This window comes from Accipiter gentilis, chromosome 20 (assembly GCF_929443795.1).
Source record: "Accipiter gentilis chromosome 20, bAccGen1.1, whole genome shotgun sequence".
In the NCBI taxonomy this organism is placed as follows: Eukaryota; Metazoa; Chordata; class Aves; order Accipitriformes; family Accipitridae; genus Astur; species Astur gentilis.
This window is the reverse complement of record NC_064899.1, coordinates 15,471,072-15,485,040: the sequence shown is the minus strand read 5'-3', so window position 1 is coordinate 15,485,040 and position 13,969 is coordinate 15,471,072. Positions and strand designations below refer to the sequence as shown.

At 38.9% G+C, this 13,969-nt stretch overlaps 1 protein-coding gene across 7 annotated transcripts in view; it reads right to left on the bottom strand.

Moving 5' to 3' along the window:
* Positions 1-13,969, bottom strand: part of FARS2 (phenylalanyl-tRNA synthetase 2, mitochondrial) — a 248,615-nt gene that overhangs the window by 180,822 nt on the left and 53,824 nt on the right. For all 7 annotated transcript variants that reach the window (XM_049823810.1, XM_049823813.1, XM_049823811.1 and 4 more), the window contains 2 exons: positions 11,766-12,399; positions 1,284-1,443 (listed from right to left, as the gene is read on the bottom strand). In XM_049823810.1, the coding sequence (XP_049679767.1) occupies positions 1,284-1,443; positions 11,766-12,383 (778 nt within the window). In that variant the 5' untranslated portion in view covers positions 12,384-12,399. The remainder of the gene's footprint in view (positions 1-1,283; positions 1,444-11,765; positions 12,400-13,969) is intronic.

The following is a 13,969-nucleotide window of genomic DNA, read 5'->3' as shown; positions in this document are numbered from 1 at the left end:
TGTCCAGGTGGGATAGAACAAAAACTGGTAAAAGTTTTGCTTGCTATAAACTCAGCTTGAGAATTTCAGACAAATATTCAAACAGTCATATACAGGACTTGCTACCGTTATCAATCCACTCTTGAAACTACTGCTCTAAATTCAGTGAGCATCTTAAAAGATCTTTGAAAATAGCCAGCATAACCCGTGCATTCTAATGCTATCCAGTATTTCCTCAACAGAAAAATGAATCAGTTCAGAAGAGAAGCCTCCTTGCCAGGAAACAGCATTAATGTAGCAATTTTAACTCAGGCCATTTATAAATTCAACTCCTGAAACCAAAAGCAGGTATTTCCAAGGAGAGGATATTTCATTCCTATACGCGGACATTCATTACCTTTCCTCATTCCACTCTAAGTACCAAACAACAATTATTTTTCAGCTTGGTGCAAACTTCGCAAACACCATCTCCCCTCAGCTGCAAGGTTTAATTTATTTGCACGAGGAAAACAGCACTTTGAGTGCGTATGCAGCAAAGCAGCACATGCACATACGTACATACCCCTTCTGTCAAGTTCCTCGCTGCCGGTGCGAGGTGTGAACATTGCCCAGCTCTGGGCCCAGTGGTACCCAGCTCTGACGCAGTCCCAGCTGCGATGCCACAGCCACACTCTGTCCGGGGACACGGGATGCTCACAAGTACAAAGCAGAAGCTTTGTGCAGGAGCTGGAGCCGTCTCTTCTTGCAGGACCCACACCGCATCCACTCTCGAACACGGCTTCTGCCAGATGAGCGCCTGTAGTTGGGTCTGACACATGTCCCTACCTGTATTCATGCCCACTATGTTACCCTGCATACCAAAACCTCTTCACATGAACCTGATGATTCAACACAATGTTGTGTGCACCAGTATTCAGGAAACCCAAGAGAAGAGTGTGTGGCCTGTTGGGCTGTGCTCAATAATTTTGTAAGATATAATAGTGGATATAATAGTATTAAAGAACAATAACAAAGTACTGATTACAGCTGAAAGGTCAAACAGTAGCCAGTAACTCTGACACTAAAAGACACTGGGATGGAACTCTGACCAAATTTAAGACAAAAAATGTAATAGTAAAGAATATGAATGAAGACTCCTAAAATTACTACAACTCTCATTAGAAAAAACCCACATGGCTGTTTCAGTATACAAGCTGTCACCATCACCCCTAAGCCTCCTGTTTTTATTATGCAGCAAAATGTTTCTCTAAAGTCCAGATGCTTACAGCCATCAGCAGACCAGGAAAAAAGGTGCAAGGACCTACCATCACCAAAGATGTGAGTCATGAGCTTTGTGAGCACTTGCTTCAGGTTGAACTCCACCAGCCTCACTGCCTCCATGGTGTGACACTCTTGCTTGTGTGCAGTGCGATGACCTTGCTCAAACAACTGTAAACCTTCACCACCTTTAATGTTGGAGAACAACTAGAACAAAACCACAAAAACACCAGTGTTTTGCATTAATGACTTTATCAACAAAAACAGAGAATGAAGTTTTATTGATTTAAGTGGGAACCTTACCTGCTAAGTCTGCACCATGAAAAGCTATGTAAAGACTGTGACTTTGTACAAATTCTGTTCACTAAACACAGAGATAAATCATCACAAGAACAGAAATATTCGAACAATAAGATTTGTTTCATTTCTGTACCATATCTTCAAATAATATGATTAGCTACAGGAAAATACTAATTTATAAAGGAAACATCTCTTTTTTCTTCCTGATCCTGTTACTTTGAAAGTTATTCTGCAGAACAAAATACACTGTACAGTATATGCAAATTATAACCCCGAAACTACAATACACAATGGCATTCATCACAGCTTCAACTTGTTTTAGTAACTGAATGATGTAAAAGAAATACCAACAAACCCAGCACTTTTAAAAAGCTGTAATCAAATGAACTTTAAAAACAAACAAATAAACCAACCAACCAAAAAAAACCAACTAAAACAAAACCACCCACAACCTGGCAGTTTAATGGGACCTTCAGCTGCTTATATTTGATTCGTCTTGGTACAGTTTATTCATTTAAGGACTAGCATTTTCCTGCATTTTCCCCCACACAGCACCTTTCTGCGTACAGGAATTTTGTCTATGGGGCATGGTCTTGGTCTGGGGTTTCCAGATAAATTACAAAGCACAGGCGCAGGCTGTATTTGGGATGCCAGAGGCTTGCTCTTCATGTAGAGGCTGCTCCCCACATTTGCTGCAAGTTGAAGATTTCTGTTTCCTGTATATCCCCATATGTTTCTGGCCAGGATCTCTGGACAGATACATACCAGCAAATCTACATCCTCTCAGAGAGGCCAATAAACCACTGTCGCTAAGCCACGTCATTGGAGGCTCTGTGTCTTGGGGAAACAAGCAGGCAGTTTTACACTCTACAGAGAATTTTTGTTGGAAAACCTTACAGCTATACAAAACCCAACTCTGTTAAGTCTGGAATGTACAGAGTGCTAATTGTGAAAGTGTTTCTAGTGCCCCTTCCTACCCCCCCTACTCCACATTCCCACAGCCAACCAAGTACACACAGAGGCAGAAAACACGCATTGAGATTTTCTTCACATTAAGCCTCCCAGCATAACTAGCTTTTACTCAGGAGACGCCATGAACAGTGTGTAACCTTAACAACTCACAGATGCCCACATAAGTTGTTTTAATTGCAGTTTGATGCCTTCAGTGCACTAAATGCTAAAAAAAAAAAAAAAAAAAAAAAAAGTTTAAGTGAACCTCTGGTAGCCTACAAGTGCTGGGCACAATTAATTAAGACTAGCTTCTAGCACGTTTCATACAGACACAATGCATGCAGAAGGAGTCTGAGTTTAGATAGCATGCAAACTAGCAGCAGAATGGATTGAGAGAATAAAAAAAATCCCATCAGTAGCATTTAACTTTGTATTGCTAGTCAGAAGGAGACGGCTGGCAGATTGAGAAAACACCTCTCAAGTTAATCTCCTTAGTGCACTGCAGAAAAATACAAAATAAAAAAGGAAAAAAAGAAATCCATCAGTCTAATAAAAATGCCTTTACTAATCAAAAGGCAGCAGCTTGACAAAGCTAAGTATTACAATTTTAAATAACAGACTCTTTATTCAAGTGCTCACCTGAAAGATTAAACCCCCTTCTTCCTACTACCATTATTTCTGCACTGGTTGGAAGAAGCAGATGATACTCACCCTATAACTAATTTACTCTCAGCAGGGCAGATCAGTCATCCAGCATGTGGTTTTGAAAATAGAGGGTATTCACAGAGACCAGCATTAGCCTAGAGAGGTTAATCATCTTAAGCTTATGGGGCGGTCAAAGGACAGACACAGGGTCCCTCACACAGGAACCTGCTCTGAACTACCCTCTACAGGTAGGTATTTTTGCTTTCTGTTGACAGAAGAGCCTACCCTCAGTAAGCCAGAAACACCCTTCAGGCCGAAGATTTTCCCCCTTTGGACTAGGATACATTGTACTTACACATAGAAGATGTATTTGTTATTCTCCTCATCCACAGCATTTTAGGACATGAAACTCTCTTTTTCCTTTTCCCCTTCATTCCTCCCTTCACCCCCGAGCTTAAAACTAGTTCCTCAGACTGCGGCAAGGAACAGGTAGTCTGGACACTGCCTTTAAAATACAGCATTTGCATCAACAAGTACATAGAAGTACTTTTCCTTACCACTGTATTATTCCTGAAGTGTTGATATTGCAATTACTGTCTCAAGCAAAATTCTATTTTAGTAGATTATATCAGATGCGGCAATAAAATATGTGCAAGAACCATTAGAGTAAATGCATTTAGTCATACCACAGCCCTCTAACCTGCCAGCCTCTTCATCCTGCCAAACCAGCCATATGCACCATCTCCTTATCCGTGCCAGGACAAGTGTCCATGCAGCGGCGCACTGAGCCAGGCTGGGAGGTAGATCTGGATGAGAAGTAACCAGGGAGAATGGAAGAAACCGAGGGACTTGAAAACAGTCAAGTTTCAGCATACTGGTGGCACTGAGACACACTGGCACGTGGGAAAGGGCTGGGCCACTTTTGGCGCAGGGATGAATCTATGCCAGTTTGCAGAGGCTGTGAAAGCACAGCCTTAGGGGAGTCCCCGAAAGACAGGTAGCGGCAAGGCAACAGCCCCCCCTTACAGTCAGGCATACCTGACATACTGAGACACACTTTGGTATTCTCCATAGAGGCTCCATCAGCTCCTGTCAACTCCAGCACAGCTGTGGACAGGGTTCTACTGAGAAAATAAGATGCCTTACAGTTGTATTAATATTTATTCCCTTCTTTCCATTCACCAACACTGCTATGTCAATATGAGCAGCTTTAAACTGATACACCAATTTCACTATTACAATGACTGAACTGTGTGCTAAGTACATGTGCTGGATTAGAAGCACTTCAACATTTCTATATACAGAAAGCCAAGAAAGTCAAAGCTTGAATAAAATGAAAAATCACCCAGTCACTCCTTTGTGGTGTCAATTATTCCCAAGCATATATCTGAGCAAATAGAGAAAATCTAACAGTCTTGCATAAAACACTGACATGTCCAAGATTCCACAAGTTCATGTACATTTATTCTTTCAGTGCAGACTAAAATGAAATGCACTATTTTATTGTATTAAATATGATCAGTTACTACTACTATCAGGAAAGATACTTCCTGTAGCCATAAATTGAGTCCCTGTGTGTCCGCCTAGTGTAAGGACAAGAAGTTTTTTCTTTAAGTGAAGGTGTGCAAAACATTGAATATTGTGTCATCATGCAGAAGTTAATAATTACCAGGATTTATCAGCATATCTGACTGATGCTGCATTACAAAGGAGAAGACAGAAAGGAATCGAAGTGACCCTACCACGTGGCATGAAACTTACTCACAACTTAACTCATAATAAAGTCAAATTTGGTAACACGTAATGGTCAGACGACACCGGGGTTTAATTGGGCAAATACAAACAGAGCTATGCTCCTTTAAAAGTACTTCATGGTATTTCTCAGCCTGGCACAGAGGACAGACGTCACATATGTGATTTCAATGAAGACCCCAAAATTTCGTCAGTCATTTGACAGACTTTTTTTAATCTCACATCACCTCATTATCCTTATGTTTAGGATTCAGTCCAAGATCAAATGTCTCTTTACAGGATAGCATTCATAGTAGGTTTCAGATCAAAAAGATCTGTAGCTACATCCTGTCTTTCCACAATGCAGTTGTCTATTCCTCCTGCCAGTCATGCATACACCAGCAATTAAGATAATGAATACATAATGCTTATGTACTTATACTTACAGACAAACCAGCATTTAAGACTAGTTCTACATGAGGATCTGCATGTGGCAACACTCAACCTTGCCACACTGAATACATTTTGACTCGCTGGCCTTGGTAAATATACCTATAAATGAACAAACAGCTGCACTCTAAATCCACTTACATATAGCAAACCATTTTCACTACGTATTAAATGTGCTGTAACACTCAACCGATGGATCAGGAATGCCACTTGAAGACCGCTCATCAAAAAGAAAACCTAATGCCAGTCCCAATCAGCCTCCAGGACAATGAAACTTGTAAACCTGCACCCCCATCCAGGCAGTTTCAGGTGCCAAAGACATACACAGCCCATTGTCTGCATGAAAGAATGCTCTTTGCTGCATATAGATAAGCATTTGTTTGGGGAGAAAGTGGCAAAAATCACTTCAAGCAACAAGCTTGCAGGAGGTCACCTTAATTCTGAATCCTTCCATTTTCAGTCCTCCAGTTACAGAAAAGAAAGGTTACTTCTATTTGGGTTTTTTTTTTTTTTTTTTTAACCTAATCAAAGTGTTTCTGACAAAAACCAAAAATCATCACCACACGTAAAGGAAAAACATACAAATGTTTTGGAACAGCAAAGAAAAAGCAACACTGCTACACGGTTGTCAATTATAATGAGACATATATGATAGGACTCGGACTTCCATTCCAGTGGCAATAGAAATTCTTTTATTTTTAAGCACCCTAGACTTTCCAAATACACCTGTTGACATTTTGCTCTTTTTTTTTTCCTGCACAATTTAAATATCACATTGAACAAACTTAACTGCTTTATTCTGAAAAGCATTGTTGAATTTTTTTTTTAGCTGGATGAGACAAAGTAAGACAAAGTTTGAAAAAATATTTTATATAAAGTCATTGCAATAAAAGATGCACTACTGGCTTCCAAACTTTCTAGACCATGGACCACTATGAAAATCTCACAGACCTTCTGATGCCCTTTGCCGTCAAATTTTCAACTAAAAATAACAAAGAATACAATGTGGGTCCTTGGACCAGTGAAGCTCTATTTATTGTAGCATGATTTATACACCACCGCTTGGAAAATACTGGATAATAAAACATTCACAACTCGGGTAGACATCCGCAAGAGTGAAATCAGTTCCACCCGAACTAGCCAGGCCCTTTATTCCTACCACTCAGCCAAATTTCAGCTTCAGGAATAAATTCACCTCAGAATATTCTAGCAAAGTAACACTGCTCTTCTTAACATGGTGGATCTAATTCAGGTGCTCCTGCTCCTGTATGCCTCTCCCTGCTCCCTGAGAGAAGGGGGGCCATGTCTCAGGCTCCTTGGGACTGATGCATTGCTCACAACCAACATCTCAAACACCATCCCAGAGGCAGCAGCACCTGAAACCTATGGAGCTGGGTGTCTCACCATATGCATGCAGCTTGCACCACTTCCCATGCCAAGATGTGCTTAAGATGTGGGTACAGCAACAGCTGGCATGCAGTGGTATCATCAGGATATGGCACAAGCATGGAGATATGTGGTATATATCCATCCTAAGTGAAAAAAAAAATCTATTTCATCATTTGCCACCTACAGAAGAAAGTGCATGGATCTCTACTTCAATACTATTAACTCAAAGCATCCAGGAAATCCGAAATTCCCTCTGATTCACACATGCTATTACATGATGGGAGATAAAGGCCCTCACTCAGAGGGACTGACACACCAATCCATGACTCTCCACATCCATCTCGTCTGGCTATGCAGTCGCTGACTCCTCACACAAGCCTTAATCCTCACCAGCTGAAGAGCATCACCCAAATTGGAAGAAACACACAGAAAAGGGGATTTCCAGAGGCTCATTTCAGGGTCTTGTATCACCCCTGGATGAGCACCTCCCTATCCTCAAGTTGCGGAGGACTAAGAGGAGGACCTTTCCTAGGCCACTTAAGCCTTTTTAAGTATTTGTTCCTTGGTGCCCAGCTAAACATTGCTATTATGATTCCCAGTTACATACACAAATATTCTCGCACATACTGTAAATGCTCCAAATCACTCTATATAATAGGCTGATCCCTGAAACACTATAAATTTATTTAAATTCCTTTACATATGAGGATTAAAAAAAAGTGAAGACAGGAAGGAGTTTTCCTTTGATACAATGTCAGAACAGAAGCACAGCGTCCAAAGCTGCAGTAGCATGGGATTTTGGAGAAGTCAAACCTAATTACACTAGTCTTGCAAGTAAAAACCTAGGATGGCACACATTGATTTTTTTTTTAAAAAAAAAAAGAAAGAAAGAGTAAAAAAGAGTAAACAAAAATGTAGGTCAATCAGGTGTTCACACCTACCCCAAAGCATAAGGAAAAGGATAAAAGCAACCTTTTTTTTTTTTTTTTTTAAAATACAAGGAATATGGCCAAGGTACACATGTATGAAAAGATGAGAAAAGATGTATGTATTTATATGAATAAGAGAAAATCTACACTTCTATTACCTAGGACAAGAGTCTTTATATTTCAGGATATAAACACTGTGAAGTTACAATATTGAAATTATTTTGCAATTATATATACTGCTTTGGAGTAGCAGTCCTTATTTTTAACTGGAATATTTATAGTTTTCTACTGCATCCTAACAAAAAAGTTGCCATTTCTACCAAAAATATTTCAATGGCAAATAAAGATGTATCCCTACTACTTCTTCACAGTCTCCCTATTTACAGTTTTCAGATGTTAGCACAAACGAGCCTGATGAGAGCATCATTTCTTCATCTGAACAATCTGGTATTGGCCTCCATTGGAACAAGGTTACTAAATTAGAGGAGCAATTCCTATGTTTTCACATCTGTTCCCCTTAAAATTCATGTATAATTCAGTACAGACTATAAAATACCTTATGAAGTCTCCTTCAATATGTAAACATTATTTGTTGTCAATTGAAAAATGTTCTGCGGTTGCCATTGGGTTTATATTGGCTCCCTCTGCCGGCTAAAATGCACAAAGTGTAATTTAGTTGATTTTTTTTTTTTTCCTCTTTTCCATAAATTGTGGTAAATGGAGAACTACACCAAAGACCACGGCATAGCACAGAAATAATTTCTTTTACAATCCACTCAGGAAAGTTTGCCAGTTCAAACCTGACTACAGCAGTATGAATATTGCCAACCCAAAGGATTAAAAAAGAAAAAAGCCATATGCCATAGAAGGGGGGGGGGGGGGGGGGGAAATAATCTATACACCCTTTAGAAGTAAAGCAGGCATGCTGGAGGAAGAGAATACAGAAGAAATACTATTTGGGGGTACTATTTAAGAAGAACAGTTCATTTTGTGTCCAGAATTTTGAAGCAGATTTGGGAAGCTACTTTGGCACTGGTTTTAACTATTTCTATTAGTTAGTTTCCAAATTTTCTATATATTACATTCAGGTAATAATCACCTAAAATATTTTTAAATATACTGAAAACTTGTCTAAATAGATTTTACAGATGTTCTTTTATAGCAGTCCAAGGACATTTTTAAAATTTTATGGGAAATTTCAGCATGAATTATTCTAACTTTTAGCAATGAGTTAGTTTGGAAGATGGGAATTTATTTAGCACTTTAATATCTGCATTCATACAAAGCTGCAGAATAACATCAGTTACCTGCCCATCATTGAATAATACATTACTTTTCTCTTATAAAAATAATGAACTAACCATCATGAAAAACAATATAGCCAAAAAAGCAAATAGCTCACAAGTATCTCACAGTAAAGCACTAAAAAATTGCCAAACTCCGACTTGCTTTTTGAGCTCTTACATCCAATCAATTGATTTTAACTTTTATATACTAAAGGTTTCAGTCACAGGGCAGAAGTTTTAACCTAGCCTTGACTACAGAATTGGGTATTTGTAAAGGACAAATGCTTTTCTACGTTTTCTACATCTTTCTTATCCTGACCAAAATTTCAGCTGAGGATGAACTTACCTCCCCCCCCCCCCCCCCCCCCCCCCAAAATTGAGATGAGTTGTCAAATTCCTCTAAATTCAAGTCCCTATAAAATCACTCTAGGTTTTGTTCTCACCCCCCCCCCAGTTCTGTGGTCACTATCACTGGGAAGATGACAAATGATAAATGTATAAATCAAAAGAACAAAGAGCAGTAAACTGACTACAGCATATAAAATTTTTGTATTGGCCATAAGATGAAATGTAGCCAGGGCTTGTAACTAACAGTTTTTCCCTCAGTATCAAAGATTCTTATCTTCAGTACTGTACAAATTTCCTCTCGCCAGAGACTGCAGTATGGTTATGAATGAAAAGTCTGAGGTGAGGGTAACAGGCCCTGGCATTCACACACTTCTGCTCAGTGGGTTACAACTTAAACATGGGCATAAATAAATGAATATAAAAATATTTCTCTCATGTAGTATTACCTCCACTTAGTCTTTGTTCTGCTCAGAGAGTTCCTTCTGGAATTATTTAAATTTGGGTTATTTTGAGCAGGCAACCAGAATGTAAGACACAGAAACAGTCCCCAGTGAAATTTCAGAATTATACATTCAATTTTTTCCACAAGGCTCTTGTGATGATGCCTGTAAAAAGTTTTACATATTGCAAGACCCTATTGATATTTAATCTGCAACTGAAGCAAAAAAGGATGCTTTATATCATGCTCAAATTTAGAATTTATGCATGTTGCCCAATAAACAAGACTTTACACATTGTACACCATAGCATTATTCTTTCTTCATCAGTGTAGAAAGCCAACTGGACTTTCATTCTTTAGAGAGGCAGACACATTTTCCAGCATAAAGCTAACTTCAAATTCATCAGCTATTAACATTCTCCAATAACATCTCAATCATTTTCTTGGGGAAAAAGAAAGAAGCAAAAAAGAAACAAGCAACCTACAATGCAATGAATCAGATTGTTACGCATCATGCATTTCTACATAGATCCTGTCAGTGAACGTTTCTGTAACATTCTTCCCAGTTATTAAAATCCTATTATTACTATTATTCCTATTTTTAAATTTGTAGAGAAGAAAGAAATAGTCTGTCATTAAGACCAAAATTTCTTAAGGGCCATATTCATTAACAATAGTTTTGATAATTAGATCAATCACACCTAAAGTCTGCAGAAATTCCATCCTGCAAGAGTGCCAATGGTACAAGTTTGTGGCAGATAAAATCTATCCATCTAAATGCCTGAACTCCTGCTTAAGTTAAAAAAAATTGTCATGAATATAACATTAAGAAGTGGCATTTTCTTAATATAGTATTGTACATTTTTCTCTTGCACATACCCTGATTGTGTTCATAAACAGGGCTACGGGAAAAGAACAGCAAACAAACAAGATTGGATAAATCTGCAAGATTTCCATTTCCTGGTTACCAAAGAAGCGGTTGTAAGCTGTATTCGACACCACATAGCTCACAGGACATCTGCAGAGGCATGTATTTTTTCCAAAGTGGAAGAAGCAGTGGCCACATAGGGTGGGAAACACCAGTGCAGGATGCACGAACCCTTTCCACCAGTGAGAAAAGCAGTGCTCCATAAATCACACCAGTATTCCCTCAGGCATCCAAACCCATCAGGCTTCCCTGCCAAGCTCCTGTCACCCACTGGCAACCAAATTAAGAATAGTCTACATCTCAGCATTATTAGAATAAACTAGTTTTAGTTATAGAAATGTGAATTTGGCAGTATTGCTACAAGCACATACACAAATTATACAAATCAATTACTATTTGGAAAACAAACCTGCTTGTATTTACCCCTGATCAATGATACAGCAGAACACTTAATGACACCCAAGCATTTGCAGAACACGCACACTGTACCAACGAAATATATGAACTCAAGCGTCTTGGACATCTACCTAGAGCTCTTTAGCTGATGCCTCTGGACCCTGATGAGTTTACTGGGCACACCCATAACTATCAGCTGCAATAGATGAAGCCTTCAATGCAGCTTTAGGATAAGATGAAGAATGAACAATTCATTAAAAAAAGACATTCATTTACAGAAGGTTGGAGCTATTAAAAGAAAAAGGATGACAGAATAAAAACTGCACTCTGGATATAGCTGCAACAATTCACATCAGGAGTCCTTCAAGCATCAAATGTGACAAAGTCTTTGGTGAAGTGACCTCACCGGAGGAGACTTGTGATAGAGCTACATTAGATCATTAGCTGAACAAGCTGTTTCCTTTCAGATAATGTTTTATTTTGCTAGCTTTCAAGAATATTGTCTTTCCATTCTTTCCACATTTTTCTGGGGAAGTTTTAGTTGTCTTCAAGTTCAACATTTTCCACCTCTGTTTTTCCAAATTAAAAGTATTACCACATGATCAATCACTTGACCTTTATCAACAGTATAACACGTGTTGCTGTAATATGTTTACATGCATGCGCTTTGCTTACAGCAAATACAAGCTCATGCAACTTACGCAAAATCTCTTTCACCCCAACTAGAGAATTCCTACCTCATGACAGGAGAAGAGGCGAACTCCTTCCATCTGATGGAAGACTGGGTAGTGGGTGTTATCAATTGTATCACGGCGGTAGACATCTCCCACTGCCAGAAAGGCATCTAGGCCAGAGTGTATCAAGTCCCACTGATGAGCTGATGTATGTGCTCTTAGCATGTGATCACGATTCAAGTAATAGTTATCCTCTTTCCTTCTGCTGGCATGGTTTTGTGGGATAAGCAAAGTATCAAAATTCTGCTGTACTGTAACCACCGGAGAAAGACCATCATAGACAGAAAAGAGCGGAGTCCCACGACGTCCTATATATTGTTTGTAAAAGTGGTCTTTCACCTGCTCCTTGATTAGCCACAAAGGGTGATGCTTTTTGTTGTGCAGGTTCTTCCCCACTTTGGAAAGAATCTTTTCTGTGACATTGCTGTAGTCATCTTGAGGATAAGCTTTACCAAGCAGTTCCACAGTATTTGAGCAGGGTGTGTTGGCACCAAAATCTGAAGGTACAGACTTGGATGAAGAATGCCTTGAATGGGTGGGAATTCCTCTTACCTTTACTTTTGGTGATAAAGCTGTTTTAGAATACTTCGCTACTCTCATGAATTTCCAGATCATTGCCATTGCAAACTCTTATGATCTAGAGAAAGAAACCAAAAAAAAAAAAAAAAAAAAAAAAAAAAGAGAGAAGAGTTAGGAACTGCAATCTTGCTCCAGGAATTGCTAATATCTCAGGGATAAGTGAAATCCAAATATCTGCTTGACTAATACGACAAAATTCCTATTATAAACCACTATTTTGACTTCAGAGGAGGGGAAATACCTTTGTGATCAAATTTCAGCTGGGTTATCTTATTTAGTTATCAGTCTTCTGCATCACTACGTGACTATTAATGACTCTAGACCTAGCCTTAACCCCATTCCAGATACTGCTACTCTCTACAGCTGAATAAACATCAGGCCTTCTTTGAAACAGTATTTTTCATCTGGTTAAAATACAAGGCAATAACTGAATACTACTTATGCGAAACTCAAATTTAACAACGCCCTTCGGCAGTCAGGGACTTGCTTATAATAAAACCCCAAGCATTAACTTATTGTTGTATCATGCCCCTCCATTAGCAGAAGCAATGGAAGGCGTTCCACATCAACCAGATGCATGTGGCACACACTGTGCAATCATTGCTGATTCTTACTTAATGCCAAATAAAACCAGTTTAACCATTCAAACCACTGAACCACTGTGGAAAAACAGATGGCCAGACCACAAGGCATATATTTATTTATAAACAGCATATTAAGTTCACATGAGTATTGCACAAGATTCACAATAAAGGCTCCACATAGTCAGAACCAATGTTAGCATTTTGGGGTGAGCACAAAACCCCTTTTCCTTATGTTCCCAGAATGGCTATTTTCATGACTTACACCACTGTACCAGGCAGGTGGGCTTGCCAAATACCAGGAAGGTGAATGAAGTGATAAGATTCTTAAAGATGTCGGAACTGAACAACTCATTTCCTATCAAAGGGCCATCTTTACACATCTGCCCTGTTTTACAAACAGGCTTTGTGCTTCACGTGTACACAGCTGCATTACTCTGTAGCATTCAAAGACATAATTCCAAAATCAGGAGTTTTGAGGATCACAAGCCCTTCAGTCACTCCAAATGCATAAGCCCATTCTGAGATGCAAAATCACTTGAAAATCTATAGCTGGGCTTCACAAATATTAGCATAGGTTCCATTAAATAATTAAGCATTACAATTTGCTTATTATAGAATGGGACAACAGAGGCATTAGAAGTTATGTGACTGGGGAAAGGCATCTGCTCCAAACAACAAACTGGTTTTTATTTCTCTATGAACAAAGAAATCCAGGGCCACAGGTTTCCTGGGTGAAAAAATTTCCTGGGTGAAAGAATTTCCTGGGAAAGTCTTAAAGAAATGGGGAAAGAAAGGACATAAGCAATGAACAGATCACAATCTTCCAGGGATAGCTTTCCATCTTTAAGCTAGGATTACAGTATCTGGCTAGCTTTCCACAGGAACATAAGAGAAACAAGTATAAAAAAAGAACAAGCCAAGGTTATTTTTCATACTGCTAAGCACTATATATATATGCAAATTGAATAGACACGTTCTAGAATGCAGAGTCCCCCCAAAAATGATCTGTAAAAGAGAATGGGTATGTTCATATTTGGCTTCCTT